Genomic DNA, 27881 nt, shown 5'->3' with positions numbered 1-27881 from the left:
AAGGTTGGCTAGTGGTTCCAGAAGTTTGTCAACCACGACGTCACTTCGCAAGCGTTAACGTAAGTAATGGTGATCGCTTTCCGTCTACTCCTGCCAAGGCAAGAAAGGTTATCGGTTTGGTGGTAGGTGTACTTATATCCAGTCGCTTCACAAGCGTTCTTTTCGTGGTTGTACAGTATCACATCACCAACTAAGTCTTTCTTCTTGTACGTACATTAGTCGCTCAGCATCTGCGGACTGAGCAACATAATCCAACCCCAATCTCGAACTCTTCACCCTTGACCTCACACAAGACACCTTCATAATCCCTTCGATACACCATCTTCAAGATGGCGCCTGAGAACTCAAGTTCTCTCATCTGCCGCTCAGCACCAGTGGCCCCATTGAGTGCGCAGTCAGCGGCCATGTCTTGCTGAACAACCCCATTTTCAACCGAGGCTCTGCCCACAGCATGGAAGAGCGCCGCGAGTTTGAGCTCACTGGCCTGCTACCGCAGAGCATACACACACTCGAGCAACAAGTGTCGCGCGCTTATGAACAATACTCCAGCAAGCCCGATGACTTGGCCAAGAACACTTTTTGACTTCGTTGATGGATCAAAACTATGTTTTGTACTACAAGGTAAGACTCGATTGCTGGCAAACCACTCGTTTAAGTTACGTTGATTGACACTTGCCATAGCTTCTCCAAGACCACATCGAGGAGATGTTCAGTGTTGTCTACACTCCTACAGAAGGCGAGGCTATTCAGAACTACTCCCGACTGTTCCGACGTCCCGCGGGCTGCTTCTTAAACATTAAGGATGCCGACAGGGTCGAGCATGATCTGGCACAGTGGGGCCGGCCTGAAGATATAGATTACATTGTCGTAACAGGTATATTGCCTACTCGCTCTTCAAGTTAGTTGGGCTCATGGCTAACCATAACAGATGGCGAGGAGATTCTTGGAATCGGCGACCAAGGCACCGGTGGCATTCTCATTTCTAATGCCAAGCTAGTGCTGACGACGCTCTGCGCCGGCATCCACCCGGACCGGACTCTGCCCGTGGTGCTGGACTGCGGCACCAACAACCAGGAGCTGTTGGACGACGAGTTGTACCTGGGCTTACGGCAGAAGCGCGTGCGGGGCGAGGAGTACGACAAGTTCGTCGACACCTTCGTGACCGCAGCACGCAAGCTGTTTCCGCGTGCCTACATCCACTTCGAGGACTTTGGCTTGACCAACGCGCGCCGCCTCCTCGACCACTACCGCCCCGAGATCCCCTGCTTCAACGACGATGTGCAGGGAACCGGCTGCGTGACGCTCGCCGGTATCATGGCCGGTCTCCACGTTGGCAAGAGCCACGTAAAGGACCTCAAGATGGTCGTTTTTGGCGCCGGGACCGCAGGTGTCGGTATCGCCGACATGGTGCGCGATACTATCGCCTCTGAGAAGAACATTAGCAAGGAGGAAGCCGCCAAGCAGATCTATTTGATCGACCGTCCCGGTTTACTGACCATGGAAACCAAGGACCTGTCGTACGCGCAGAAAATGTATGCCAAGGACTGGGAAGACGGTACTGATAAGACATCTCTGCTGGACGTGGTCAAGAAGGTGCAGCCTAACGTCCTGGTCGGAACCTCGACCCAGCCCAACTCCTTCACCGAGGAGATCGTCAAGGCCATGGCCGAGGGTTGCGAGCGCCCCGTCATCCTGCCCCTTTCCAACCCCACGCGCCTCCACGAAGCCGTGCCCGAGGATCTACTCAAGTGGACTAACGGCAAGGCCCTCGTGTCGACGGGCTCGCCCTTCCCGTCCGTCAAAGGACCCTGGGGCTCCGACGGCAAGGAGGTCACCGTCGAGCCCGCTGAGTGCAACAACTCGGTTGTGTTTCCCGGTATCGGCTTGGGCGCCGTGCTGTGCCGCGCCCGCCTCGTAACGGACAAGATGCTGGTGGCGGCCGTGCACGGCGTTGCTGACATGAGCCCGGCTCTCAAAGACGACACGGCGCCCCTCCTGCCGGGCGTCGAGCACGTGCGGCCCGTCAGTGTGCGCATCGCACGCGAAGTCATCAAGGCCGCGGTCGAGGAAGGCGTCGCCACCGAGAAGGACATCCCCACCAGTGACGACGAACTCGACGAGTGGATTCGCGAGCAGATGTGGGAGCCCATTTACCGGCCCCTGAAGCGCGTCGAGTCCCGCGGTGCGACGCGCAGGGCCAAGGCTGAACTCAAGGTCGTCGGGAGCCTGCCCGGGGGTGAGAACATTGGCAACTGAGCCATTATACGATACGTTTAATAAATAAGCAAACAGTAGCGACATAGATAATGGTAATGCCTGCAGGGTTTTTCGTAAAAAAATAAGATAATTGGGTGCCATCATGTGTTGTTCCAAGTGCTAAATCTCTACATGCTATGAACACAAAAGAGAATGTTATCGTAATGGAAATCAACGGGTATTTCATGTTAAGGCGACGCTGATTTAGTATAACCACCATGCGGTCCGCAACTGTCGCTGAAGTCTACTGCGAATATACGATACTGTCAGCAATTACATGCTGCCACTGCCGCCAACCCCTTCCTCGGCCCTCCTCCTCAAATCCTCATTCATGCGGACGTAGCCTGCCTGGAGCTCGTCGAAGAAGCCCATGGCACGGGCGACGGGCACGATGACGCCCGTGAACAGCTCGCCCTGCGTGAAGAGCGTCAGCTCCTGGCCGCGGTCACCGGTTTCCGTCGCGAGCAGGCACCAGTGCTTAGTGTCCAGGACGAGGGCGTGCAGCCACTGGCCGCCCCAGCGCAGCTCGCCGGCGTGCTGGCCGGCCGGGGGCTCGAGGACGGAGGCGACGTTGCCGTACACCGAAGGGGGCCGCTCGGCGTGGGCGGCGGCGAGGGTCAGGAGCTGGTGGGACCCGACGGCCAGGTGTTCGTGCGGAGGCTGGACCTCGGCCTTGATCACGAAGCTGTTCCAGTCGGACCACGAGGCCAGGTCCGTCAGGACGGCCCAGACCTCGGACGGCGGGGCGGCTATCAGGGTGGACTCTTCTATCTGGTGCGTCCACATTCTTGTGTTGTCGTTTCTTGGAGTATGGGCGAGGTTTGATCACTTCAAATATGCTCTGCCAAGCTTGGGCAGCAAGTAGCAGACGAGCAAGAGAGTGGGACTGTCCAGGGACACGCTTGCCTAGGATAAAGACAGAGTAAACAAAAAGCATGCACACATCTGGAAATTCTCCATGGCTTTTCCACGGCTAATTGTCAATCTATGCTTGTCTCGCATTCATGAACGGGAGGTTGCGGGGTGACAGACGCCTCTTTGCTTCTTTCGGGCCCGACGACGAAGGGACAGCGCGACGAGGCCTAATGCTGATTGGGGTTAGCGGTCGCCATTCCCAACGACCACAATCTGGCTTGTGCCCATTCCATCCAATTCATATGCTACGGCACAGCAGCCATCAACAAACAGCCAGGGCTCAACTGAGTTGCCTAAACCTTCCAAGGCTCGGACGCGGATAGTTTTCAAGTCCTTTGCTACCCATATCTTCGGAGGCCTCACGAACACCCCCGGCATGTATCTGATTATCTTGGCCATATATAAGTCTACGAAATTGACCAATAAACAAAATCCTCATGTCTCATACCAGCCAAGCGCTTTATGTCCTTCGAGACGACTCATTGGCTGATCCATACCCATATGTGTATTCGAGCACTTAGTTTCATCAATCCATATTATCATAACAACCAAGGAAATGTCGGCTCAACTCGAAAAGGAGGCCGCCGCGATGGCTGGCTTTGCCCACGCCTTTCGCAGGCAGATGTTCAACAGCGTCCCGCCAATACCCGAGGAGATCGATCTTGTGGGCAAGACGGTCCTTGTAACGGGCTCTAATGTCGGCCTTGGGCTCGAGTGCGCCCGCCACTTCCTCCGTCTCCGTCCGAGCCTGCTGATCATGGCGGTGCGCTCGCTGTCCAAGGGCGAGGCGGCGGCCGAGGGCTTGCGCGCCGAGTTCCCAGCCGCCAATATCGAGGTCTGGGAGCTGGACATGGCCTCGTTTCGCTCCGTACGCGCCTTCGCCGGGAGGTGCGCGCAGAACCTGCCCCTGGAACAGGGTGGACAAAAGTGGCGGCTGCATGCGGCTGTATTAAATGCCGGCCTGGCCGCATTTGACTTCACGCGCGTCGACGAGGGCCGCTGTCGCGAGACCATGCTGCACGTCAATTACCTAGCCACTGCCCTGTTGGCCATCCTACTCCTGCCCATAATGAAACCCTCTCCGACCGAACCGTCGTCGTCGCCCAAGACAAGTCCCGGCCGCCTGACGCTGATTGGGTCCGATTCAGCGCTCAACGCCACGCTCTCCGACCCTGGGGAGGGCGTCGGCATCATCGATCATCTAGACCGCGATCGCGAGCCTGCGGCAGGGTTTGAGGGATACGCACAGTATGGCGACGTGAAGCTGCTGCTCACCATGTTCGTCGCACGGCTGGCCTCGGATTTCGTGAGCGACAATGACGTTGTTGTTAACGTCTCAAATCCGGGCCCGACCTGGGGCACCGAGCTCATCTCCAAGGACGGACCCCTCGCGGCGCGTCTCTTCACCGGCGCTCTCTTTCGAGTCTTGGGCCGGAGCCCGGCCGACGCTGCGAGGACATACGTGCATTCGAACCTGGTTCTGGGAAAGGAGAGTCATGGATCTTACACCGAATGGCTTGTCAGACCGTAAGTCGTCCCGTCTTTCACGCATGCTTTTAGATCAGAGACTTGACATTGATCTCCTTTACAGATGGCCCCCAATGATGTATACCGAAGAAGGTCGCCGGCTGGGTGAGAGGCTATGGGATGAGACGATGGCGGAACTGAGATTTGCCGAAATAGAAGAATTGCTGAAAGGGCTTAAGGAATAAAGAGGCATACTTTAGCGGACTGCATGCTGCTGGTGCTCCCCAATCATCCTCCAATCACTTCAAATTCCACACACTCGGGCCCGCAAATTGCTCGCGAAAACATCTAGATATGATCAGTCAGTCTTCTGCAAATAGGTTGCGCCGGCAGCCAAGGGCAATCGCTCCACACCCTCCATCACATGCTCTTTCTTCCTAATCGAGCAGAGTGGTTGCTACATGCGGATGCAACGCTGTCCAACCCCTCTTTAACTTCCTGAGGCAAATATAAGCCGAAGTCACCGAAAGAACGCCTCCTTTATTGACCTTTACACACGGAGAGGCGAGAAAAAGGAGACCATGTCTTCCTCTTTCCTTCTTACATGGGAAACGTTCGGTGCTACCGTGTTCAACAGCACTGTCATCTTGAGACTCCTGGGCCTATGGCTCTCGTACCGCCTGCTCCTTGCGTTATATAATGTATCGCCTTTCCACCCATTGCACAGATTCCCTGGGCCCCGGCTAGCGGCTGCTTCCTTCATCTACGAGTTCTGGTATGATTTCGTCCAATATGGGAGATACTCGCAAGAGATCAGGCGGATGCACGAAATCTATGGTAAGTGGCGCTCATATTGGGTGTCAATGACATGTAGCTCACGTGCCTTCATACGTTCAGGACCCATTGTGCGCATCAACCCGGAGGAGCTGCATTGCATTGACGCTTCCTTCGTGAACGAGATATATCCCGTCGGTGGCCGCATCCGGGACAAGCACCAGCACTACCTCAACTCCAATGTGGGACCCATCACCGTGACGGCTTTCGGGTCCCGGTTACACGAGACACACCGGCTCCGGCGGGGCGCGCTCAACCGGTTCTTCTCCAAGGCGCAGATGCTCAAGCTCGAGCCCAAGGTGCAACAGCTAGTGCAACAGCTTTGCGACAAGCTGCTGGCCTGGACGGGCAAGCCCATCGACATGGGCGAGGCCTTTAACTGCTTGACGAGCGACACCATCTCCGCGTACGCCTTCGGAGAGCCACGCGGGTTTCTCGACCAGCACGGATGGGACAAGAACTACAAGGGCGCCCTGGAGGGGTTCACCAGCTCTATATACATATGGCGCTTCTTCCCACAGTTCGGCAAGCTGGTGGTGCTGGCACCCTACTTCATTGACTACATGCCCGAGGACTTCGCCGCGCTCATGCGGGAGATGTACGTTACCATCCCCGGGCACGTGCGAGAGGCCAAGAGGAACCCCAAGGCGGGGACCATCTTCACCGACCTGCTTGACTCGGACCTGCCCCCGGAAGAGAAAACCGAGTACCGGCTCGCGGCCGACGGCTTCTCGCTCACGGGTGCGGGGAGCGAGACCACGGCCAACATGCTGACCTGCGCCACGTTCTTCCTGCTGTCGCGCCCGGACAAGCGCGCCCGCCTCTCGGAAGCGTTGGAGCGCGCCGGCGTGGACCCGGCGGGGCGCGACCTGTCGTGGAGCTCCCTCGAGCAGATCCCCTACCTGTACGGCTTCGTGCAGGAGACGCTGCGCATGTGCCATGGACTCAGTCCCCGACTCGCCCGTGTCGCCCGCACCGAGGATCTTGTCTACCGCGGGGACAACGGCAGCAAGTACGAGGGCTTCGAGTACGTTATCCCGCGCGGCACGCCCATCGGTATGAGTGGCTTCCTCACCCACCGCGACGCCGACGTGTTCCCGGACCCGGAAGAGTTTTGGCCGGAGCGCTGGATCACGGCGGAGGGCGAGAAGAACACAGCGTTAGACAAGTATCTTTTGTCGTTCTCCAAGGGGAGCCGGATATGCTTGGGGATGAGGTGAGTTTGGTTATTTACCCCTATCTTTCTCCACAGCCATGTTACAGCTTTGGACTTAGGCTAACCTCGGGGCTTTCTGTCGCACAGTTTGGCCATGTGTGAGCTGTATCTGACCATTGCCGCTGTTGTGCTGCGGGTTGCACCGCAGATGACGCTCTTGAACAACAACGATGACGCTATTACTTGGGACTACGAGGTCATGATTCCTAAGCCCAAGAAGGGGACAGAACCTATTTCTGTCGTTATTTCGCCGAATTAGACTCTTACTACATGATTAGCCTTTTGCAATGGCAGGTATGAGAAAGAGACAATCAGCGGGTAGTATGGATGCACTGGAGATGGGTTGATACACTTGCCACGGTCTAGTTGTCGCCTCACATATTCGTCCGGTACCATATCGACAGGTCTGTCTGGGACCACCCGATACATAAACTTATAAAATAATGCCAAGATTGCATTCTTATTTTCTAATAGCCCATTTCCAATTGGTTGAGATGTGCTCAAGTCCGCTAGCTTTGCAAGAGGGCGTGTGGCTGTAGATGGTTTTGACTTTGCTCTCACAAGTTGAGCACAGGATCGTCCATATATACCCTGGAAACAGAACTAGTAAGGCCTGATATAAATGCCCAGCTCTTATTTGAACTATCTCTCCATCTCTATGGCAACAATTCGATAACTCAGAGTCATATATGTTAGCTTGTTTCTGAGATTTTAGAAATCATTGGGTATGTCTAACTTGAGACCCACGATAAAAAAATACTCAATAACAAACTTTGGGAGTCGAAGGTGCCACGCCAGCGGACTACGCATGCATTATTACAGCCGAATCTCGGATCTCAGATTCGATGCCGCGTCACCCCCTCTCTTAAAATGTTAACGACCGGTTATAATAACAAATATTTGCGTCCTGTCTTGAATACTAGTCAAAGCCATGGGTTAGCCCCCCGATAGGATTCACGATACACATTTGAACATTATTTGTATCTGTAGACATACAAGAGAGCAGTTTATTTAATCGAAGTTCGCAACTTTGGTCAATCTTTTTGAGAGAGACTACTGGAGTAGGGTTTGGGTGGTCTAGGAGGTTTTACATGCAAGGTCTGTAACTGTTTGCTGTGGCAACCAGAGTTTTTCGTGGGAATTGTTGGAAAGGTTAGTGGCTTTGTTGGAGCGACACGAAGACAAGTTGAACCTTTGCTTTCCGCCAGGGTTTGCAAAAGAGTCTTGGAACCGGCAGTCGTATGCACACGTTCTGATATCAGTAGGACCCACCAACATCGATGTTTTGAACATGCTAGGGACAAGGGGGCTCAATCACTGCTCGAAGTGCTTAGAATATGCCGACCCGACTTCTCTCCCGACGTGGGTGCCAGACTGGTCATACGTTCCGCAGACGGCTCTCTCATGGCGTTCCTTCATTGGCGCTTGGGTGCTGCAAGCCAGTGATTTTACGGCCAGAAGGCAACGGTGGCGAGTACAGATTCGTCGGGGACTGCTACGTGGATGGGTATATGGAAGGGGAAGCCGTGAAAGAGTTGGAGCGTGATGACAGGAAGCTGGAGCAATTTGAGCTGCGGTGAATCCCTTGACGGGAACAGCCGTATGACATAGAAATGGCGTCCTTCTACCTTCTGGTGAGCAAGATTCTAATTGGCCTTTGTGTGGGCCTCTGCAAAGCCCCACCATGTCGAACCACCTGGCTATTGGAAGCGCCAGCTGTGTGGTTGGACTCAATCTTATCGCTGCTTATCGCACGTGCACGCTCCAAATTTACGTTAGTAGGGTTGCGCATTTCACACACCCAAGGCCGAAAAGACAAAAATTACAGCGGACAAGCTGCCCTCACTCTAGTCCCGAAATTCCCCAACATCGTGACAATTTTCCATCTCCGACCGATTGTCCAATTCACGACACGACCGACACCACCACTTAGTACCGAGTCGCATATTAACCCGCAGCAATGGCCAAGCTCTCGTAAGTCCTTTTTCTCGTTCGACTGCCTGTCCCGTGCGAAACGTCTTGTCCAAACCGGACATCATCAACCAGGAAGGAATTTTTGAAGACATGGGGATGGTGGGGGTCCATTGGCAAAGAATGCGATCGCAACCACGACACTCTCGACTGCCCAAGGGTCTCTGAGCTAGGGTCATACGCGAAATACCTGGGTGCCGAACGACGTGCTTTGCGAGACGGATTATCGAAGCGAACCAACAAGAAATCGCCGCGAAAACGATGCTCGGATTGGACTGGATGTTTCGCACAGGACTTACGACGAAATTGACAAAGCGAATGTTCAAGCTAACAATGATTCTCTAGCCGTGGTGCCCCTGGTGGCAAGCTTAGTTCGTCTACCCACTCCCGTTCGTCTTGTTAGTATTTGAGGAGGTATCATCGATCTGCTGCCCGCTTTGCGCTGGATGTCATGCTCCAACGCCATCTCCTGCCCGCCGTGGAAGTCGAAATCAGTCAACCGGCTCCCGAGTACAATGTGCGGCCATTTTCGAATCACGCTCGCTCTCCAGCCTGAAAACAACGAAACATTGACGAAAAGCTGCATGCAATCCGACGATGACTACGAGAGCTTTGTGCTGGAAGTTTGTGAATCGCTGTGGCAGTGGGTGAGATTACAGTCTCAGCATAGCAGACCAAATTTTCACCTGCTGCCAATTGCACTACATCAACAGAAACCCAGTCTCTCTGTCCCAGTCTTGCGTTTGCAATTTCAACTTGGGAATCGATCGTCAAATTTGTCTTGAATTCCCGACGAGCCTCACGACTCGTCAATTTCGATCCCACGGAAATTTGAAGTTACTTCAACAGGAGCACGGCAGCGGCAGCGGCAGCGGCAGCGGCGGCAGCAGCAGATTCGCATGAACTTCTCGACTACTAACGAGCCCTTGCTGGCCCTTGCGCTTATACTGACCTGCTCTTCTACAGAGATGACCCTCGGTCTCCCCGTCGGTGCCATCATGAACTGCGCCGACAACTCCGGTGCCCGTAACCTCTACATCATCTCAGTCAAGGGTATCGGTGCCCGTCTGAACCGCCTGCCCGCCGGTGGTGTCGGTGACATGGTCATGGCCACCGTCAAGAAGGGAAAGCCCGAGCTCCGCAAGAAGGTCCACCCCGCCGTTATCGTTCGCCAGTCCAAGCCCTGGAAGCGATTTGACGGTGTCTTCCTGTACTTCGAGGACAACGCTGGTGTCATCGTCAACCCCAAGGGTGAGATGAAGGGTTCCGCTATCACTGGACCCGTTGGCAAGGAGGCTGCCGAGCTGTGGCCCGTAAGTTACACTATCATTTGTGCTCTGAATGCCCTCAAACTGACATAAATATCACAGCGTATTGCCAGCAACTCCGGTGTCGTCATGTAAAGCAAAAAAAAGTTACAAGAACGTAGCATTAGGGGACAAGCGTTGGGGAACAAACCTTCATGTCACACGAATTGGGACACCCGAGTCACCATCGTAACAGATGGGCCAGCCACTTATCTCGCGTCATGTAGATGAATGGCCAGGAGGGTTAAAAAGTGATGATCTGGCAGGCTTTGCATTTGGGCTCATGGCGTAAAGGAAGACACATCATACCATACATGCCATCCTGAATCTAATGAAAGAAAAAGATTCAGTTCCGATTGATGACTTATTTGACCACCTGCCGTTTCCCTATCTTTGACGCCGATGTGACCAGTCTTACGAACTTCTGGCCTGAGCTGACTCGCGATATTGCATTATTGCTGTAATGTGTTGCAGGGCCTTGGACTGATCCGTTATCTATCAGGGTCGCGACAATATGTAACCCCAACCTGAAGCCCTCTTGCGTGGATCGCGATTGAGGTGCAAGTCAAGCCTCCGATGGTACAGCTGTTTGCCAGCGAAGTAAGGCTAACTTAGAGTATGCATATATGGTCATGAGTCCATCCCGGTAGGGATGATGAAAGAACACGCCCACATCAACAGCCACAGCCTGGGCCGCCACAGTCAATTGCACTCCGCAGTGATAACGGCCAATCAAGACGCCTTTACTCCTATGCATTGGATGCACGGATCGACTGGACGTTGGGCTGTTATTTGCAACAAGTAGTGAAACACGCAGCATGGGCTAAAAGTTACGGCAATGCAGAGAAACAGGTCTAGCCATCAAGAAATCCAGCCTCTTGTATTATTACAAGTAATTCTAACGATAATTCTTCCATAACCTGATCATGTAATTCCTCCTTCGCTGTGTAGGAAGGGTCCAAAGTAAAATCCCAAAATGCTGGCCAGATGTGAATGTACCTCGTATGCAATATGTTCGCTGTTCCGCTACAGCGCGCTTCGCCAATGCAATAATACTCGCAAAATGCCCCAAATCGGGGGACATCAATCATTTCTGCAATTTCAGATCGGTTGTGTATGTGTCAAAGGTCATGAAATTGATGTCAAGACCATGAAACGTTGTCGTCTTCTCTTCAGATAAGTCGTTTTGCTCTGCACTGACTTGGGTGCCGGCACTGAATAGTAGCAACTAAGCCAAGAAAGCAATGCGCGATGAGCTCATCACTGGGGATGGGGGTGTGGGTGGGGGTGGGTGGCCCGATGTTGTTGGAAAACCGCACCGGGATGGAACTCAGGGATGGGTGTCTTCGCCGCGGCCTTCTTCGCAGCCAGTGTTGCGCGTCGCTTGGCCACTGCTGGTGACATGGAGCCAGAGGCCCAGCGTGCTGTTTCTTTTGTCAGCATTAGGCCTAATAGTATATAAGGAAGTAACATACCTTTCATTGATGCCGACATCTTCTCCGACTTGGTCATAGAACCGTAGTCCTTAGGCGCCTCGGAGCCATGAGCGGGGACTCCATTGCCGTTTGGAGGTGCTTGGGCGTGGTTGAGTTGTCCCGTTCCTGGGGCATTGCTCATAGGCACACTGGCAGGATGACTAGTGGGTGCAGAAACGGCCGAAGTGAAACTCCCGGTATTGCCGTTGAAGTTCTTGATTTTGATCTTGGTCATTTTGGGGGCAACAACAGCTGGCTCAGGTGTCGGTTCCGGAGCTGGCTCTGGACTATCGTTAGCGCCCTCGGCGTAATCACTGACTTGCGTCTTCTTCGTCGGGCGCCGGGTGCGCTTGGGTTTGCGCTGATCTTCGACATCTTCATAACCATCCTTTTCACCATTCGAGAACTTCTTCTGGCGCTTCTCTCGAAGACCGTACGTAGACACGGTAGTCGAGGCAGTGGCTGTCGAAGAAGATGTGTTTGGGCGGGATTCATCATGGCCTTGCGTCGAGGGCATAGATGTGGTGCTGTAGAAAGATCCGGTGGGCACTTCTGTAAGTCGCGAGTGGCGTCGAGCACGGGCGGACCGGCCTGTAATAACCTCATGTTCGTTGCTATCGTGATCAAGATAGTCCTCATCGAGGTGTGCCGGTGCCTTGCGTCTTCGCTTCCGGCTTGGTCTCTCTTCAACCTCGTCAGGATCTACCTGAGCTTCGTTATCTGTAGAGGGGTCTTCGGGCACCGAAGTGGGCGGATTGGGTTTCTTGACTCGTCCGCCGCGGCCACGCTTCTTGGGTGTCTCCTCGACAGGAGCCTCGGGCTGCGAACTGAAAGAGAGATGAGAATCGCCATTCTCTTCACCAGAGGGGCGACCCCGGCGTCTCTTGGTTGGTGGCGGCTGTGTTGGGACAGGTGTAGAGCTCCTGCTAGTAGCTTCCACATCACCGAACAGATTAACGGGCTTCCTCGTCCGTTTACCATGCACCACGTTAGGATTAACGACGTCGTCGAGCTCGGCGGCCTTGGCCGTCTGTTTGGGCCTATCTCTTAAGCGTCCCTTTCCTACCCCACGCCGTTGACCTATGGGATCCTGCATGCCAATCTTGGAGTCCCGATCGTCGTACTCGAAGAGGTAAGCAGACGCCATGACTCGGTCTTGTTGACGAGCGTAAAGAACCATAGAGTCCTCCTTGGGAGCTCGTATGCCCTTGATCTGGTAATCCTTACGAAGGGGCAAAGCATCGGGATCCTTGCTCAATGCCATCTTCTCACGTTGCAAAAAGGCGGCCTCTTCTGCTTGATATTTGACCGAGTTGTCTTCGTCATCGACAATTTTCCTCAAATGAACCCACTCTTCTTGCCAAGCCACAAGAACGTGGTTGACAGCCGCAAGGCGGTCGTACAGGTCAACCTCGCTCAATGAATCAAGGTCATCAAAGAGACTCGTGAGTTCCTCTGCTGGCCGTGGTTGTTTGAATTGGTACTGCTTCTTGGCAGGAGGTAGGATCACCGGCGCCTCAGCTTCGGGAGCAGGTGAATTGTTCGCAGTGGCAGCAGGAGTTCCGGCCGGTGTATCTTCATCACCACCTTCATCGACGGGTTCAAAAGCCGCTAGATCTTCCTGTGCCTCGTGAACAACCTCCGGCTCTGCCGCCTCCTCCTCAACAGCGGCCGGGTATAAGACTTTAGAGCCTTCAATGTATGGCGTCAGATAGTGGTATGGACCGCGGTTCTCTTCCTTTTCAACTGTAGACCGAGTTGGAGCATGTTTCCTAGCTGATGATTTTCTCGGGGATCTCTTCGGACTTGATTTGGCAGGCTTTTCTTGTGTCTGATAGAGCGACATGTTGTCTGGCTCATCCTCCTTTTTTTCAATGGGCGTTTCCTCCAGCTTCTCAGTAGACTTCACCTCAGGCTTCTCAAAAGTCTTCTTCTCCGGCTTCTCCTCAAATTGCAGCTCGGCTTGCTTCTCAGGCCGCTCTGTAGGCTGCTCTATAGTTTGCTCTGCCGTTTGCTGCTCCGTAGATTGCTCCGTAGGCAACTCCATAGTCTCTTCCGTGGGCTCTTCCGTAGGCTCTTCCGTGGGCTCTTCCGTGGGCTCTTCCATGGGCTCTTCCGTGGGTTGCTCCGTAGGCTGCTCCGTAGGCTGCTCCGTGGGTTGTTCAGCGGACTGCTCGGTTGGTTGCTCGGCGGGTTGCTCGGCGGGTTGCTCGGCGGGTTGCTCGGCGGGTTGCTCAGTAGGCTTGTCCTCAAGCCTCTCCTCAGGCTTCTTCTCAAGCTTCTCTACAAGGATATCATCTGTCTTTTCCGCCGGTTGTTCCTCGAGACTCTCCTCGGGCTCCTTCACGAGCATCTCCTCAGGCGTCGCTTCATGCCCATCGTCAAGTCTTTCCACATCTTTCTCCGTGGATTTCTCCTCAGGCCTCTCCTCGGGACTTTCGTCTGGCTTCGCGACAGATAAATTGTTGGTTGTTCCTATGTCATGCATTTGGGCATCAGGAGGCTCTTCGACTTCAACCTTGGGAAGAGGCAATTCCGCAGCAGGTGTGGCAGAATCAGGCGCGAACTCCGTTTTAGTCTCTGCAGGAAGTGTTGTACGAATGGCATCGGAGATAGGTGCAGCCTCTGACTTCTTCTGGGCAGCCTCATCCTCAGGAAGTGCTGTATGACTGGCATCGGAGATAGGTGCAGTCTCTGACTTCTTCTGGGCTTCCTCATCCTCATCGTGTGTCATATGAGCTAGCGGCCCCGCAGACCCAGTATGCGAAGAGCCCGAATTGGTTCGCTGGTGGAACGATTCATCCGACACCTCACTGTGGTGGCCTCCGACCTCGATAGTGTCTTGGACGGGCACATCCTCCTCGAGCTGTTCCGCGACGAATGGCTGAGGTTCCAGCGTTGTTTTCCGTGGCTGGGAACGTTTAGACGCTGACTTGGCAGGCTGCTCCGAGGCCCGGCGCTTTCCACGGGACTCGGACTCATGATCAAACACCTCGCCCGGCAGGGAGAAATCAGTCTTGCGCTTCTTCAGTGAGCGCGTAGTCGTGGGAGGCGCTTTGGACGCAGTAGACACCTCGTCATCGACTTGGTCAAACGAGTAGTCTATACGGGTTCTCTTACGAAGAGAGCGGCCGCCCTTGCTTCCCGCGTCATCGGGCGAAGCAGCGACCGGGTCTAGGTTCCGAGGCCGCGTACGAGTGCCTTTGGCATTCGACGGGCTCGGAGTCTCAAAGGAAAATGAAGAGGACGGTGCCATGGCTGCTGCCGGGGTCTCAGTGGCAAGGTTTTCTGAAGATTCCGAGCGACGGTGAGAATGTGATGAGGCGGGAAAAGTATGACGCTTGCGGCCCGAAAACCGACCTTTGCCACGATGACTGTTTGGCGAATCCATGGAATGCCACGATTGATGGTGTTGTTGGGCACCTGTATTGTGACCCCGTTCAAGAGGCTGCAAGTCGACCACAAAGAAGGTTACAAGTCAGAGAGGGTCGGAGATTATTATGTAAGTGGGTACACCCCAAATTTGAACCAACTAGGGGAGGGAGTGGCAGGACGTCAGAGAAAGCCAAGAGCCGTGAAACTTGACGTGTTGATGCTGGACAACCGCGTGGTGCAAAATAGTTATAAAGAGATAAGGGATAATGCGGTGCCTTGGGGATTGACGATTTGCTCGCGCAAGGCCAAAAACCCGTGGTGCTGGCGGACTTGTCTGGTAGCAAAGATGACAGGTTAGTAAAGCCGCTCGGATGAACGTGCCAAAACAACTCCTGGATTTTTGGGACTAGATGAAGGGGGTGGTATATGCTGCTTCCGGATTTGAAATAGAGCAGAGTGCTGAGAGATCAACTGCCATCTCGATAACGCGGCAGGTTTGTATATAGAAAATTGTGAATTGTGATTGTGTGTAATGGCCGGATATGGAAGGCTGACGTGTTGTATGGCGTTGCTGAGTGAAGGGTTTGAAATAGGCAGGATGAAACGGGATCACCCGGAAACTATCGCAATGACTGGTGTGAGAAGATGTGAATTGGATCTGTACTTACAGTAGATGGCAGAACAAGGCGTGATCTCTGCTCTGATTCACGTTTTCCGGCTGCTGTGTCGTAGAATCAGGTCTCGTGACATAACATTGTGGTGTTAGGAGGCTGCGGTTTAACACGCATACATACCTTACATCAGCAAGGAAGCGGCATAGACGCACTAGCAACGGGCGCGGACCAAGTCGATAAGTTCTGATCGCTCTATAGAAAGCAGGCTCAAAGAAGCTGGAAAGCGGTGGTTGTCGCGTGGGTGAGCCTTTGGCTGGATGATGCAGACGAGAGAAGTAGCCCTTTGGTCAAGGTTGGGGGCAAGTCTGCAAGCGACAAGATGCTCCAAGACTCAATAAGACAGACGTATGAGAGGAAATAAGTTGATGGACTTGAGCCACCAGGTCATAAAGACAATAAACGCGACGTATACAATTGCAGCAACAATCCCAAGCCGGTCTGACAATGCTGGTAGGGTATGCGAATGGAGTCATATATCGTGTCTTATTGTCTGCTTCTTATTCATCTCACTGCCAATCTATTCAATCAAGCACCGGGTCAATTTTTGGAGGTTCCAGCGCAGCAGCACCGCAGCACCGCAGGAGGGCGACTCCACTTTTCGTCCACCAGCCACACGCCCCAAGTTTTTCTCGCAGCGCTGGCCCTGTCCAAGTCTGCCAGTGCTGTCAAGCCCAGCAGCCAGTCATCACTGACGGATCCGAGTGGAACTCCGTCTTTGGGGGTTCCAGTTGAAGTTCCAGTGAGCCAGCATGCCCGGGCTACGACGGAAGAGGCTTAGCCAACCATCGGCCAGCCCTTCTCCCCCAATCAAACCGCCAGATTCCGCGACCATTCCGTTTATGGGGCTCTACTTGTGCTCCCCCATTTCCCCTTGCGGGTTGCATGCATGGGATTTGGACAGGGCGCATACGTAGCTCTCGTAGAACCTGTGACGATCGAACGAACGTCAAGACATGGAAGCTTCACTTCAACCCTCGAGACGACTTGGGCCATTCCTTTGACTTGACCACCTTCCACCAGTTACTACGTACTTCTGTATTCCACTAGCAGTATACGATCAACGGCTTGCTACTCCTCGCCATTGCTGGCCAAGGTAGCTTCCCTGAATCAAGAGGTGTGTAGCTTGCGTCTCCATTTGCCTAAAGCTTGTGAACCACAGCCTTCTACTTCGAAGCTTCTGCGAAGCGCCTGCATTTCTGGTTCCGCGTCCTTGCTGCCATTGCAGCTTGGCATATCGTCAACTTGGCATCCTTCCAGCGAATTGCCGTTTGTCTGCGAGGAGCGCCATTGTACACATTTGAAGCTAGCTGACCTTGTCAAATTGCAGAGCGCACTTCACATAGACGCCCCCCTTTCTGGTAGTTCGTCATGGCTTCCAAGAAGACCAAGACCGACAACGAGCTGGACGAGCTCTTCTCCTCGCTCGGCGACGACAGCGGCACCAAGAAGAGCCACCCCAAGCCCAAGACCTCCGCCTCCAAAGCCCGCGCCGACCAAGCCGAGAAGGACAAAGACATCCTGGCCGAGCTCGAGAACCAACTAGGTGACCAGCCCGCCGCTCGACCGCACACCCCGCGTCTCAGCAAGGACTTGGCCGGCTCCAAGCGAACGAGCACCCAAACCCCTCCCCCGGGCGCGGTTGCTGCAAGCGGCCGCCAGTCCGAGGACAACAAACCGGCAGCAAACCTACCCCGCAAGTCGGTCGACAGCGCGCGCTCCCTGCATGCGAGCTTCACCCCGAGCGCCACAAGCTCCGACCTCCAAGATGCCGAAAAGAAGGGCACCGTCGAGCAGAACGCTCCCGCTCCTGCTGCTGGCGGCGGATGGTGGGGAGGCATCTTTGCGACTGCCACCGCTACTGCCTCGGCCGTAGCGAAACAGGCCGAAGTGGTCTACAAGGACATCCAACACAACGAGGATGCGAAGAAGTACTTGGAGCTAGCCCGTGATAACGTTGGTGTCATCAGAGGTTATGGTGAGTTCTACTATATGTCTGATTTCTTGCCGGAGCTCTGGTATCGAGCCCCAAAGCAATTGCTGCTTCTTGCTCCCATGCGCATGCGCATTGGCCCTGGTCGCAATTCTACCTACCAGGCCTTTTCTGGCTCAGGTCTTGGAGTGCCGGATACTTCCCTATTCCCAGCTTTCTCGTGTCATCTGAGACTGATTCTGTACCTCTATTCTAGGCGATGAACTGCGACACCGAGCACTGCCCACTTTTACCAATATCCTGCATACCCTTGCACCGCCCATTTCGTCGCACGAGCGCCTTCTGATTCACATTACACACGATCTCGTGGGCTATCCCTCTTTGGACCCATTGGTCTACGGCGTCTTCAGCCGTGTAATGTCCCAGGTAGAAGGTGGCGACTTACTGGTTGTGCAACGCGGCCACGAGAGCACGGCCCGACGCGCATCGGACGCTCATTACCGCGGATCTTCTTCGTCTGCCGGCTGGCGTGATGGGCCATGGTGGAGACAGGTCGACATTCCCCGTGATCTTGGCACCATCAAGGGTCTCGTCGAGGGTACAAAGCTCTGTCGCGTCTCGGCCGAGACCTATGCCCACGACTACTTTGCCCCCGGCGGTGGTATTGCGAACGCCCAGAAGCGGGCGCTGGAACCCCTGAACGAGGACAACCCTGTTCGCACCAGCGATATCTTCCTTGCGATCCAGGCTATCACGGTCGAGGCCGATGACGCCCTTTTCGCAGGCAGCACGGCTGGCGAGAAGGAGAAGGCCGAAAGCCCCGTGGCCGACGAATCAAGCGACGCTCAGATCTGCTTCGCCATCTATGTGTTCGACCCCGTCCACGAAATCACCTACAGCACCGTCAGCCAGAACGTCCCTGCCAAGTGGATCCGCTGGCTCGATGCGGCCAACCCGCTCACCCCTGCCAGTGGCGAGTCCGAGGCTCAGCCAGGCTTCAACGAGCTGATGAACGTACCCGACGAGATCCGGGAGATCGTCGAGAGCGGCGGCGTCGACCCCCGCGAGTGGGTAGCTGAGTGGGTGGAAGAGGCCCTCAGCCTCAGCGTCGGAATCGTCGCTCAGCGCTATGTGGCCCGCCGTATGGGTGTCGGCGATGGCGGTCTTGGCAAGGGCAAACAGAGAATGGAGGACGTCGTCGAAGATGGTGGCGGCGAGGCTGCCAGGGCTGGCTTGATCTGAGATCGGCCTCCTCGACATGTTCCTTCATTCTGTATGGATGGTGTCTGATTTCGGAGTGCGGGGAGTTGTCATGGTTGACCCCAGTTTTGGGTCTTTTGGTCGCTCTCCTTATCGAAATGCAATGCTTCAAATGACAAAATCTTGTTTCTTCTCCCAGGATCGGCCAGCTCGAGGACGAAATTAGTAACGAACGTTTATGAACGATCTACAATTTGGACCAGGCTTCTCTTTCCGTGACTTAAGTGACTGCTGCGACTCCTCCATATTCAAGTTCCAACTTATGGGCTATCCCTCGACTTCATAAATTGTTCAGTGTTTGTTTGCTCTTTCTATTCGCATTAGCACTCCACTTCTCACCATCAATGTTGATGATCTTCCCCTGATCTCCCGTCTCTACGATATTAGATTCTCACCCCCGTCACACATCTTCGAGTCAAATCTACTAAAATCATAGCCGTTATTGCTGACTGCCTCCAGCCGCCTTATCTCCAACTATTGAGTCGCCGGACATCCCGTCGATGCCTAGAGTAAATACTTGGAGAAACAGGGTATTAAATGTGTTCTCTTCGCACCCTTGTGTTCTAGACGGTGTGCTATGCGGCCACTGCATGCTCCGTGCAGTTGACTATTGGTCATGAGGAGAAGGACTTGGGTTCATCTCGCTACAATGATTGGCGAAGTATGGATCGGACTGGGTCCACATCGGAGGCGAATGGAAACTACATTCGCCATGGGAGGCAGCGGCAGGTTCGACATCTCCCGGCACCTCCCGCCTCGGTCCTTTGATGGAGATGATTGAATTGCGAGTCGGGAAGAGGAAAAACGGACGTAGTAGGGCAATATATCATTCGCCGAGAATGTGTTTGACAAGGGTGCTATGACAACTCCCTGGCGGCATGAGAAGAATCTGTTGGCAACGACGCACAGCATAGCTGCTACCACCAACACCAATGCCCTGAGCTTTCCGCGACGAATCAAGCTTACGCTTCTCTGGAGTTGAGGCCTGGTCGATTAATCCTGCCCGCGGTGGCTGGGACTATAGGTCTACTGGCGGTCCTCCTGATCGTATTACTGTGGGAGATCCAAGCCGATGATGCCAATAGCAACATGTTTCGACCGTACTACAATTGATGGTGAACACGGTGAGAGCACTGACGGCCAGGTGACAACTTACCCAACGGAAAGAAGACATCCTTGGATGACTAGAGCCAGGAGTAGTACAGCTTGGGAAGCGAAAAGGAGGTAGACAGACTGACGTCGCACAATAAGGAGGATCAAAATAACGATGGCATCACGTACAACAAACACACACAAAAGAAGGAGCAATGACTACGGAAAATATATATCTATCACCATCCGTCCGCCCAGAACCGTTCGCATCCGGCCCTCTTTCCCCTTCAAGCACCCACGACATTGTCCTCAATGAGCCTTGTAGGCCCGAGGAGACGGCTTCTCATTTGAAGACACAGGCTCCGACGACGCCATGTAATTCCCCTGTCTCCCCAGCCCCGCCTCCCCGCTATCATCGCTGCCCCCGTGGAGCGGCAAGATAGCATGCGCCGCGACCTCGCCCTTGGGCTCGCAAGGAACCGTGGGCTCCATGCCCTCGGCGCGGCGCTGGGCCGGGATCAGCTTATCGTAGTAGCGGGGCGCGATGCAGCCCATGAGGATCAGCACCATGCCGATGTGCGCCAGCGTGAAGCCCGTGATCATCAGCGGGTCGTACCGCAGCGTGTAGAACTCCGGGTACGCGAAGCTGAAGATGATGGCCAGGATGGGGCCGCTGACGTAGCGCAGCAGCACGGGGAGGAAGGCGGGTATGCTCCAGTTGCGACCGCCGCCTACAACGATGTTGAGGTCGCGGCGGAGTTGGTTACCCTGATTGAATCACGCATGTTAGTGATCATGTCTCCAAATGAGTGGGGGTGGGGGAATTGCATACGGAGTAGAAAGCCAAGAACCAGAATTTGCTCGTGATCTTGGTCCGTCCAAGGAACCCAGGAACAGGCACACTGGGCGTCAATTTCGCAGAAGCCAACACCATCGAGATGACACAGCAACAAACGTAGAGCCCGATACCCGTCGCGGCGCCGAATTCGGGTGGCCTGTTCCGTGCGCGACCGAGACACCGACGATCTGCCCACCGATGTAGCCGAAGTTATAAACCAAAAAGGCAGGCAAACCCGTCTGGGCGACAACGTCCTCCCAACGGTAGACGGTGGTGGCGCTGACGACCTCGGACCAGACGACGAAGATGAGAGCGACGTTGTTGATCCAGCGGTCGACGCCGTCGAGCAGGTAGTAGCCAAACTCGGTGCAGTAGGGCAGACACATGAGGAACGACATGATGGTCAGGAAGGTCACGATGACGGGGCGCGAGTATTTGATGCCCGAGTCGACGAGCAGCGTGGCCGTGGCGTCGAGCATGACGAAGGCGGAGCTGAAGCCCAGCACCACGAGCGTGAAGAACAGCAGGACGGCCCAAAAGTTGGCGCCGGGCATCTGGATCACGGCTTCAGGCAGCGTCAGGAAGCCCACGACGAAAGCGCCAAGACGCTCGCCTTCCTGGGGCCAGCGGCGAAGGAAGCCCACGACGCCAAACACGGCAAAGGCCGCGAAGTTTTCGAAGAGCACGTTGCTGCCGCAGATGAGGATAGCATCCATGACAGCGTTAGAGTGCTTGGCGTTATACGAGGCATACGAGGTAAAGTAGCCAAACCCGATGCCCGTCGAAAAGAAGACTTGGCCCACGGCCGTCTGCCACACGGAACCATCGGCCAGCTGCTCGGACCGCCATGTGGCCCAAAGCAGCTTGACACCCTCGCTTGCGTTGTCGAGCGACAGGGCCCGGCCCACGAGAATGATGGTGGTGCAGATGGGCAGGCCCATGGTGAAGTAGACGACGCGGCCCGTGAGCCCCACGCCGCGGAAGATGGACACCCAAATCAGGAACCAGATGAAGATGCTCCAGGCCACCGTCTCGCCAATCAGCTTCGTGTTGGGGTACTGCGTGAAGGACAGGACGGAAGCACCATCCGCCGAGAGGCTGCCGGCAACTGGGTCCGGGTTCGCCACAACGTCGTTGTTGTAGAAGTCGTTGAGGCGGCCCTCCCATGGCAAGGGGCTCGTAAAGGAGTTACGGAAATAGTTCATGATCCAGGCCAGGTTCACAGTGAAATACTGGACCACGATGAAGCTCACAAAGACGGGGCCGAGGCCCACCCCTTTGAGCCGGCGATGTACGTTATGGAAGGCGATGACGGTGCCGCCGCGGTAAGCTTGGCCAATGGAGATCTCAAGAATCAGCGCCGGAATGGCGATGACGAAAACGGCCAGAAGGTAGGGGATGAACCACTGCAGACCATAGTTGTTGTACACGACCGAGGGGTAGCGCAACAGGTTGCCCTGGCCGGCGCACCCGCCCATGGCAGCCAGCAAGAAGGCAGCGCGCGAGGGCCACTGGTCGCGCCCGTCGTCCGATGACTTGGACGGCGGCGGGAGCAGCCAATTACCGGACTTTTTGACGGATTGGAGGAGTCCCATCGTGGGCGAGAGGGAGCCTTCCCTACCCTGTCCGGCTGGCTGGGTTTGGGTTGGTGGGTGATGGTGGTAAGTCGTGGGGCGAGCTATTCTGCTGGCGCATATCACACACACACACGCGCGCGCGATCACCCAAGAACGGTTAAGAATTAAGGTTAAATAGAGCTCAATGCAGGAGAGGGATTCCGTGGGTAAGAGTTACTAGAGAGAGGCGCGCCCGTGGGGAATCGGCTGCACGGGTGCTGGGCTGGGCACACCTTTTTGTATGGACACACATCCTCGTGTTGCCCTCACCTTAGGTAAGAAAGAGGCAATCCCAAGGCCCAAAGTACATGCAGATCGATCGATAAGAAGTTCGCAGCATTTGATTGCAAAACCGGAGTGCTGGTGACGGAGCTGGCAGGCTGGGGTCATGGTGGTGGGTTCGGATGGCATGTTGGCGTAGTTTGCTGCTTGGCGATGAACTCAGTGTGCAGCGCGCCGAGACGCTATCCCTAAGGATTGCACCAACGTGACTCCAGTATTACTGGCGGGATAGGTAGCTGGCAGAGCCTTTGTCAGTAAGCCCAGCGTCGTACTAATAGAAGGAAAACCCTGGGAAGGCTTTTGTTACCAGGTTCATCCGCCACGAAGTTCCCGTACACCACGCGGTTGCGATGAAAGCCAAGAAGCGGGTGGAGTTCAACGTCACCGCTGGCCATTGACACTCGCTGCATTTGCCGGTTTCCGCTTCTCGAGGTCTTGGCGGTTAACCCGATGTCTTGGGAGCAGCAAGGAAGATTCTGATCCTGGCTTTGGCAGATTTGACCGTTGCCATATATTGCAGTTGCTGTGGTGCTTTGGCAGACGAGGTTGGCGGATAACGTCTTTCTTTCCTGCGGGTCAGCTTGTTCTGGCCTTTGCTTTTTGCTTTTACTTTCAAATAGATAAACAGAGAAGGTTCAAATGCTTTGTTCTTGAAATAATTATCGCCTCGATCCTTAAACGAAATATGCTCCTGGCTTCATCACTGGTCACGTTTTGCAGAGTCCTTCCGTCGCAAGGGAGTCGCCAACGGGGAAATCCCTCTCAATCGATGAAAGCGAGTCGCTCAAGTCCTCGCGCCGTGACAGACCACCCAGGCGATGACATCAACTCCGCTCATCCTCTGAGATAGTGTATAGAACCTCACAACTGTCATTGTCCTCCGCGACTTATATAGAACACATAGTGGAGCCAGCTATGAGGCTCTTGCGGCAGCCAATCAACGTCATCAATTCGAGCAGTCTCTGTCTTGAAAGCGTAAGTCAATTGCCCAGAGATCCACTTGTGTCGGCCTCTGTGTCGACCTCAGATTGTGTAGAAGTGCAAATAAGCTGCTTGGATATGGTCCAGCGCCATCTTTGTGCACCGCTTTCGTAGCACAAAGATTGGACATCCTGTTCGAGCCGTCGCGAAGAGACTATAAGGAAAGAAAACTTGTGCAGCGAGTAAGTGAAATAAAGCCGATTAGCGAGCAACCCCTAAACGCCATCCCGCCGAGAACTCCGGTATGATACACAGAAAGACCAATGTTCCGTGAAAAGGTCGTATCAACGTGGCACTACTCCGCACTGTCGGATGAGTGAGTGCCTGGGTATCATGTAAAGTCATCACAACCAAAGGCCATCCAGAACAACTAGCTGCTTGGCTTGGATGTCTCGGTCTCTTCTGTCGCCTTCTCGGCTGGAACAGGTGACTTGGCTGGGCTCTTGTCCTTACTCGACTCCTCACCCTTGGACGGCTCATCAACCTCCATGGCATCTTCCGCGGCAGGCTCTGAAGTTTTGTCTGACGCAGTTTGCTCTTTCGTGGCCTCAGAGGATTTTGGGCCTGTCTCTGAGGATGCCGTTTCCGTAGCAGTAGAAGCTGTAGTTGCATTGTCGCCGATGGCTACATCCTCTTTGGCAGCGGATTCTGGTTCGGCGGTAACAGTCTCGTCCTGCTCCGCTACAGAGGCTGCTGCGGGGGCTTCAGGCTTCATGGACTCCTTCTCGGCGCCTTCCTCTTTAACAATGTCAGCTTTGGGTTGTTCCTCGGCTGCTGGCTCGCTCATATCCACATCGCCGTCGTTGTCCAACTTGGCCGAGTCCTGTTGGGCTTCTTTGAGCTCCTCCTCTTGGGCACTAATGCCAGCAGGCTCACCCTGCACTTCCTTCTCAGCTTCGGGGGCGGGCTCCTCAACGTCCATGGTAGTGTCATCGGTTTCCTTAGACTTGATAACACTGCCTTCAGCACCATTGACAGGAGTAGGCGCACCGCTGTCCTCGTTCGCATCGGGCTTTGGGTAATCTTGGAAGCGTTTGGGGCCACTTGTACGAGAGACGACGCCGTTGGCTCGGTCCATGTCTTCGTTGTCGCTATCCTCGTACTCGTTGGGCTTTTCGATTTGCTTGTCCCATCGTCGTTCGGTCATTCTCACATCCTTGTTCTCGTCCTCGTCAAGATCATCGAGCTCGGCTTCCTCTTCGTCCGTCATGGTCGCTCCGAAATTGCCAGGAATATCTTGCATCTGCACAGATGGTACATGGGCAGTCCGTTTGAGGTTTTCGACAAGCTGATTCTTGATTTTCTCGAGGTACTCCGGGCTATTAGCATTTTCCATATTCGAGGAACGAACGTCGAGGGCGTAATCAGGGCCGTAGTACTGTGAGGAAGTTAGCATTTACAATAGAGGGATAAGGGTTGGCAGAACCTACTTCGTAGTATTCATTAAAAGGCAAAGTACGCTCCATCTGCGCATCCACCAACAAGCCTGTCTCGAATGCCCAGGTACGCGCGACGTTGCGCATGGTATAACCGCCACCACCGAGGACCAAGGTGGGCAAGTTGAAGCTCTTGACGTATTTGACACAATTCGAGTGGCCGGCCATACTCAAGTTGAAGCAACCGAGGCGATCGCCTGACAAACTGTCACCGCCGCATTGCAGAACGACGGCGTCCGGAGCGAAATACTCCATGACGCTTGCAATAACAGGCTCAAAGATTGACTTGTACGAAGCATCGTCGATTCCGTCTCGGAGGGGCAGTTGACGGCGTAATGCTTGCCCTGGCCAATGCCGATATCTCTAAGCTCGCCAGTGCCGGGGAAGTATTCGCCGTACTTGTGGAAGGAAACGGTCATGACTCGATCGGTGGTGTAAAAGGCTTCCTCAACACCATCACCATGGTGAACGTCGATGTCGATGTATAGAACCCGCTTGTTGAATCGTAGCAATTCGAGGATGCCGAGGACAATGTCTGCGATTGTAAGGTGATGAGATTATGCGGATGAGTGACATCAGGCAGGGAGCTTACCATTCACGTAGCAGAAGCCGCTAGCTTCGCTCTTCTTTGCGTGATGCAGACCTCCGGCCCAGTTGACAGCGATGTCGCACTTTTGCCGATTCAGGCGGGCAGCACCCTCCATACTTCCGCCGGCACTGATGCCGCAGAATTCAAAGAGACCGTCAAAGACAGGACAATCGTCGCCGACATTGAACTTGGTCTGTTCGCGTTGGAAGTTATCCATGTTCTCGGGGGCTGACCTTCTGCAAAAAATCGATGTACTCGTCGGTATGAAACTGGGTCATCTCGAGTCGGGTGGCAGGCTTTGCGCGGTAGATCTCCATCTTCTTGTAGACGCCATAGTTCATAATAAGACTGTGCGCGAGTCGTATACGGTGAGGCTTCATGGGATGGCCGGCAACGTAGGCGAAGTTTCCAATGTCGGAGTCGTAGAAGTAGGCAACCTTTTTCGAGGAAGGAGTGCCGAGCGCGATGCCATTGCCATTGGCATCAACCGGCGCTGCGTGCGCCATGTTGAAGGTTGTTCGTAGAGATCGAGGGGTGGTATAATATTTGAATCGAGACTAAGAAAGGGTCACCGCAGAAGTGACTGACAGAGATGTGCTTGTATGCTGGTTGTGGTGGGCGTATACCTGACGATGATGATGGAAAACACGAGTAGGAAAGACAGAAAGCTCGGAGCTCCTTGTTCGCGCCAATTAACAATTCACCAGCGATGCGAGGCTGGTGGCTGCTCATCGAAATATGGGTCTATGCCAGGGATCATCAGAAAGAAGAAATGTAATTGGGTCAGAGCGGAGCAGGTATCGACGTGCCTAGCCTTGTCGGATGGAAACTACGTTAGTAATATTCAACCGTATGTACACTCGATCGGAGATACCACAATCGATAAGTACGGCTTTGCAGCCCATATACAGTAGGTAGGTGTAAATATGATTGCATAACGGGGTAATCGATAAGAAGAATGTATTATTCAACAAACAGGTAATGCCACAATCAAGCCACATGGTCCACGCCTGCCCCACGTTATTAGCCACATGGCACTTCCTGTTGCGTTAATGCTACTGTTCCATTGTGTTGAACAGAGCCATCTGACCCAAATGGCCCGGGTCGTGAAGAGGCCGCCTCCGACTTTCTCACATCAGCAGCAATGTTTACGTCCCTCATGCTTCTTGGTCGGGTGGCCCGAGTTGTCTCCATGTACACCATTGCAGTACAGACAACAATGGTCCGAGTACGAGTCACCTTGTGAGGAACCACCGTGAGGTCCCTTGAAAGTCGACTGTATGGCACAAGACGGCGCGCGTCTCCCAAGCGATTTCCCGGATGCATATCAGGCTTTTCCAACAGATTGTTTTCATGCTGGTCATGTACCGACGGCAAGTCGAGCTTCGTGCTTTTCGCTTGCGTTGGGGCGTTGTCTCCCACTGTCCTTCATTTGAGTTGTGATGGAAGCTCTACAGCTGCTTGCGTGGTAGCGACGCACACCTGATATTCAACAAGTCAGTGGAACTATATTTGATTCCGTCTTTGGGTACCTGAGGTAACTCCATGATACTGGCTTCACATCACCGGGGTGGCGAGGGTGAAGCGCAAGTCCAACACAAAGGCGCCAAGCTGTGTCTCAACCAAGTTGATCTCCTTGCCCCGATGGAATCCTGAAATCTTGAAACCTCTGCCCATTCATTTCCTAATTCTCTTCCTTGTCCTATCCAACCCTTGCCAACGTGTTGGCCATGTTGTCGTTTTTCACCTTGGCGGTTCTCCCAGCACGCTGCATGCAGTGCATCAAAAGGCCTCAATAGAGACTTTCTTGGCCGGAGGCCTAATGAGCGCACGTACTGGTAGCCAAAGATGCCAAGGTACGCTATCTCGGACAAGAGATCTGAGTAAGGGAAGGGTAGGACGAAATACTGATATTGGATTTTACCCACGCTTGGAGTTGCCGCTTGCAGACTAACGATGTGAGATCTTTGGTTGCGCAAGCAGATGGCATGATCGCCTTATGCTGGTGAAATCTCCTCATTTCGCCTGCGATATCCAGAATCCCCTGCCCCTATGCCCTTCTTCCGCAGATTGGATGCGCCGTCATCGACACGCGTCGGGGCTCTCTGTCGGGTGCCGAACATGCCCTTCTTTGGGAAGGTTTTCTGCAATCGGCTCCCTCCTTGAAGGCTCCAATCGTCAAGCGTCGCCAGGAATGATAGCTATTCGCTATTTGGAATTTACCATGATCGCCCAGGTACTAGTCGGATCGATGGCGGGTTCCGGTAGTTCAGATGGAAAACCAACCCATCTGCCGGCCGGCGAGCACAGTCGCATGATGTTACGTACCCCCGAAAGGGAGACTCCCGCTGGTCCGCTGCTGTGTTC

General features: G+C 54.3%; 9 protein-coding genes across 9 annotated transcripts; 5 read left to right on the top strand and 4 right to left on the bottom strand.

Moving 5' to 3' along the window:
* Positions 1 to 329: 329 nt before the first annotated feature.
* Positions 330 to 2256, top strand: PG998_008185 (malate dehydrogenase (oxaloacetate decarboxylating) (NADP+); the record flags this gene model as incomplete). Its single annotated transcript, XM_066875001.1, has 4 exons — positions 330 to 387; positions 572 to 621; positions 682 to 874; positions 929 to 2256. The coding sequence occupies 4 exons, from the start codon at positions 330 to 332 to the stop codon at positions 2254 to 2256; spliced, it is 1629 nt and encodes a 542-aa protein (XP_066730946.1).
* Positions 2257 to 2529: 273 nt separating this feature from the next.
* On the bottom strand, positions 2530 to 3042 carry PG998_008184 (uncharacterized protein; the record flags this gene model as incomplete). Its single annotated transcript, XM_066875000.1, has 1 exon — positions 2530 to 3042. The coding sequence occupies one exon, from the start codon at positions 3040 to 3042 to the stop codon at positions 2530 to 2532; it is 513 nt and encodes a 170-aa protein (XP_066730945.1).
* Positions 3043 to 3727: 685 nt separating this feature from the next.
* On the top strand, positions 3728 to 4883 carry PG998_008183 (NAD(P)-binding protein; the record flags this gene model as incomplete). The annotated part of the gene is made up of 2 exons (XM_066874999.1): positions 3728 to 4698; positions 4763 to 4883. The coding sequence occupies 2 exons, from the start codon at positions 3728 to 3730 to the stop codon at positions 4881 to 4883; spliced, it is 1092 nt and encodes a 363-aa protein (XP_066730944.1).
* Positions 4884 to 5219: 336 nt separating this feature from the next.
* Positions 5220 to 6947, top strand: PG998_008182 (uncharacterized protein; the record flags this gene model as incomplete). The annotated part of the gene is made up of 3 exons (XM_066874998.1): positions 5220 to 5475; positions 5536 to 6688; positions 6776 to 6947. The coding sequence occupies 3 exons, from the start codon at positions 5220 to 5222 to the stop codon at positions 6945 to 6947; spliced, it is 1581 nt and encodes a 526-aa protein (XP_066730943.1).
* A 1701-nt stretch (positions 6948 to 8648) lies between these two features.
* On the top strand, positions 8649 to 10062 carry PG998_008181 (60S ribosomal protein uL14; the record flags this gene model as incomplete). Its single annotated transcript, XM_066874997.1, has 4 exons — positions 8649 to 8662; positions 9005 to 9030; positions 9626 to 9972; positions 10030 to 10062. 4 exons carry the CDS (start codon positions 8649 to 8651, stop codon positions 10060 to 10062), a joined length of 420 nt encoding a protein of 139 aa, XP_066730942.1.
* A 1164-nt stretch (positions 10063 to 11226) lies between these two features.
* On the bottom strand, positions 11227 to 14697 carry PG998_008180 (uncharacterized protein; the record flags this gene model as incomplete). The annotated part of the gene is made up of 2 exons (XM_066874996.1): positions 11227 to 11390; positions 11442 to 14697. 2 exons carry the CDS (start codon positions 14695 to 14697, stop codon positions 11227 to 11229), a joined length of 3420 nt encoding a protein of 1139 aa, XP_066730941.1.
* Positions 14698 to 16858: 2161 nt separating this feature from the next.
* PG998_008179 (maintenance of telomere capping protein 1) lies at positions 16859 to 18662 on the top strand (the record flags this gene model as incomplete). Its single annotated transcript, XM_066874995.1, has 2 exons — positions 16859 to 17465; positions 17677 to 18662. 2 exons carry the CDS (start codon positions 16859 to 16861, stop codon positions 18660 to 18662), a joined length of 1593 nt encoding a protein of 530 aa, XP_066730940.1.
* A 1419-nt stretch (positions 18663 to 20081) lies between these two features.
* Positions 20082 to 22205, bottom strand: PG998_008178 (SNF-domain-containing protein; the record flags this gene model as incomplete). The annotated part of the gene is made up of 2 exons (XM_066874994.1): positions 20082 to 20540; positions 20742 to 22205. The coding sequence occupies 2 exons, from the start codon at positions 22203 to 22205 to the stop codon at positions 20082 to 20084; spliced, it is 1923 nt and encodes a 640-aa protein (XP_066730939.1).
* Positions 22206 to 23859: 1654 nt separating this feature from the next.
* PG998_008177 (uncharacterized protein) lies at positions 23860 to 26020 on the bottom strand (the record flags this gene model as incomplete). Its single annotated transcript, XM_066874993.1, has 5 exons — positions 23860 to 24867; positions 24920 to 25210; positions 25255 to 25460; positions 25518 to 25707; positions 25748 to 26020. 5 exons carry the CDS (start codon positions 26018 to 26020, stop codon positions 23860 to 23862), a joined length of 1968 nt encoding a protein of 655 aa, XP_066730938.1.
* Between the last annotated feature and the right edge of the window lie 1861 nt (positions 26021 to 27881).

Source organism: Apiospora kogelbergensis (genome assembly GCF_038363985.1).
Source record: "Apiospora kogelbergensis strain CBS 113332 chromosome Unknown utg000005l_segment0_segment0, whole genome shotgun sequence".
In the NCBI taxonomy this organism is placed as follows: Eukaryota; Fungi; Ascomycota; class Sordariomycetes; order Amphisphaeriales; family Apiosporaceae; genus Apiospora; species Apiospora kogelbergensis.
The sequence above is the reverse complement of the archived record's forward strand: the minus strand, read 5'-3'. Positions and strand labels throughout refer to the sequence as shown.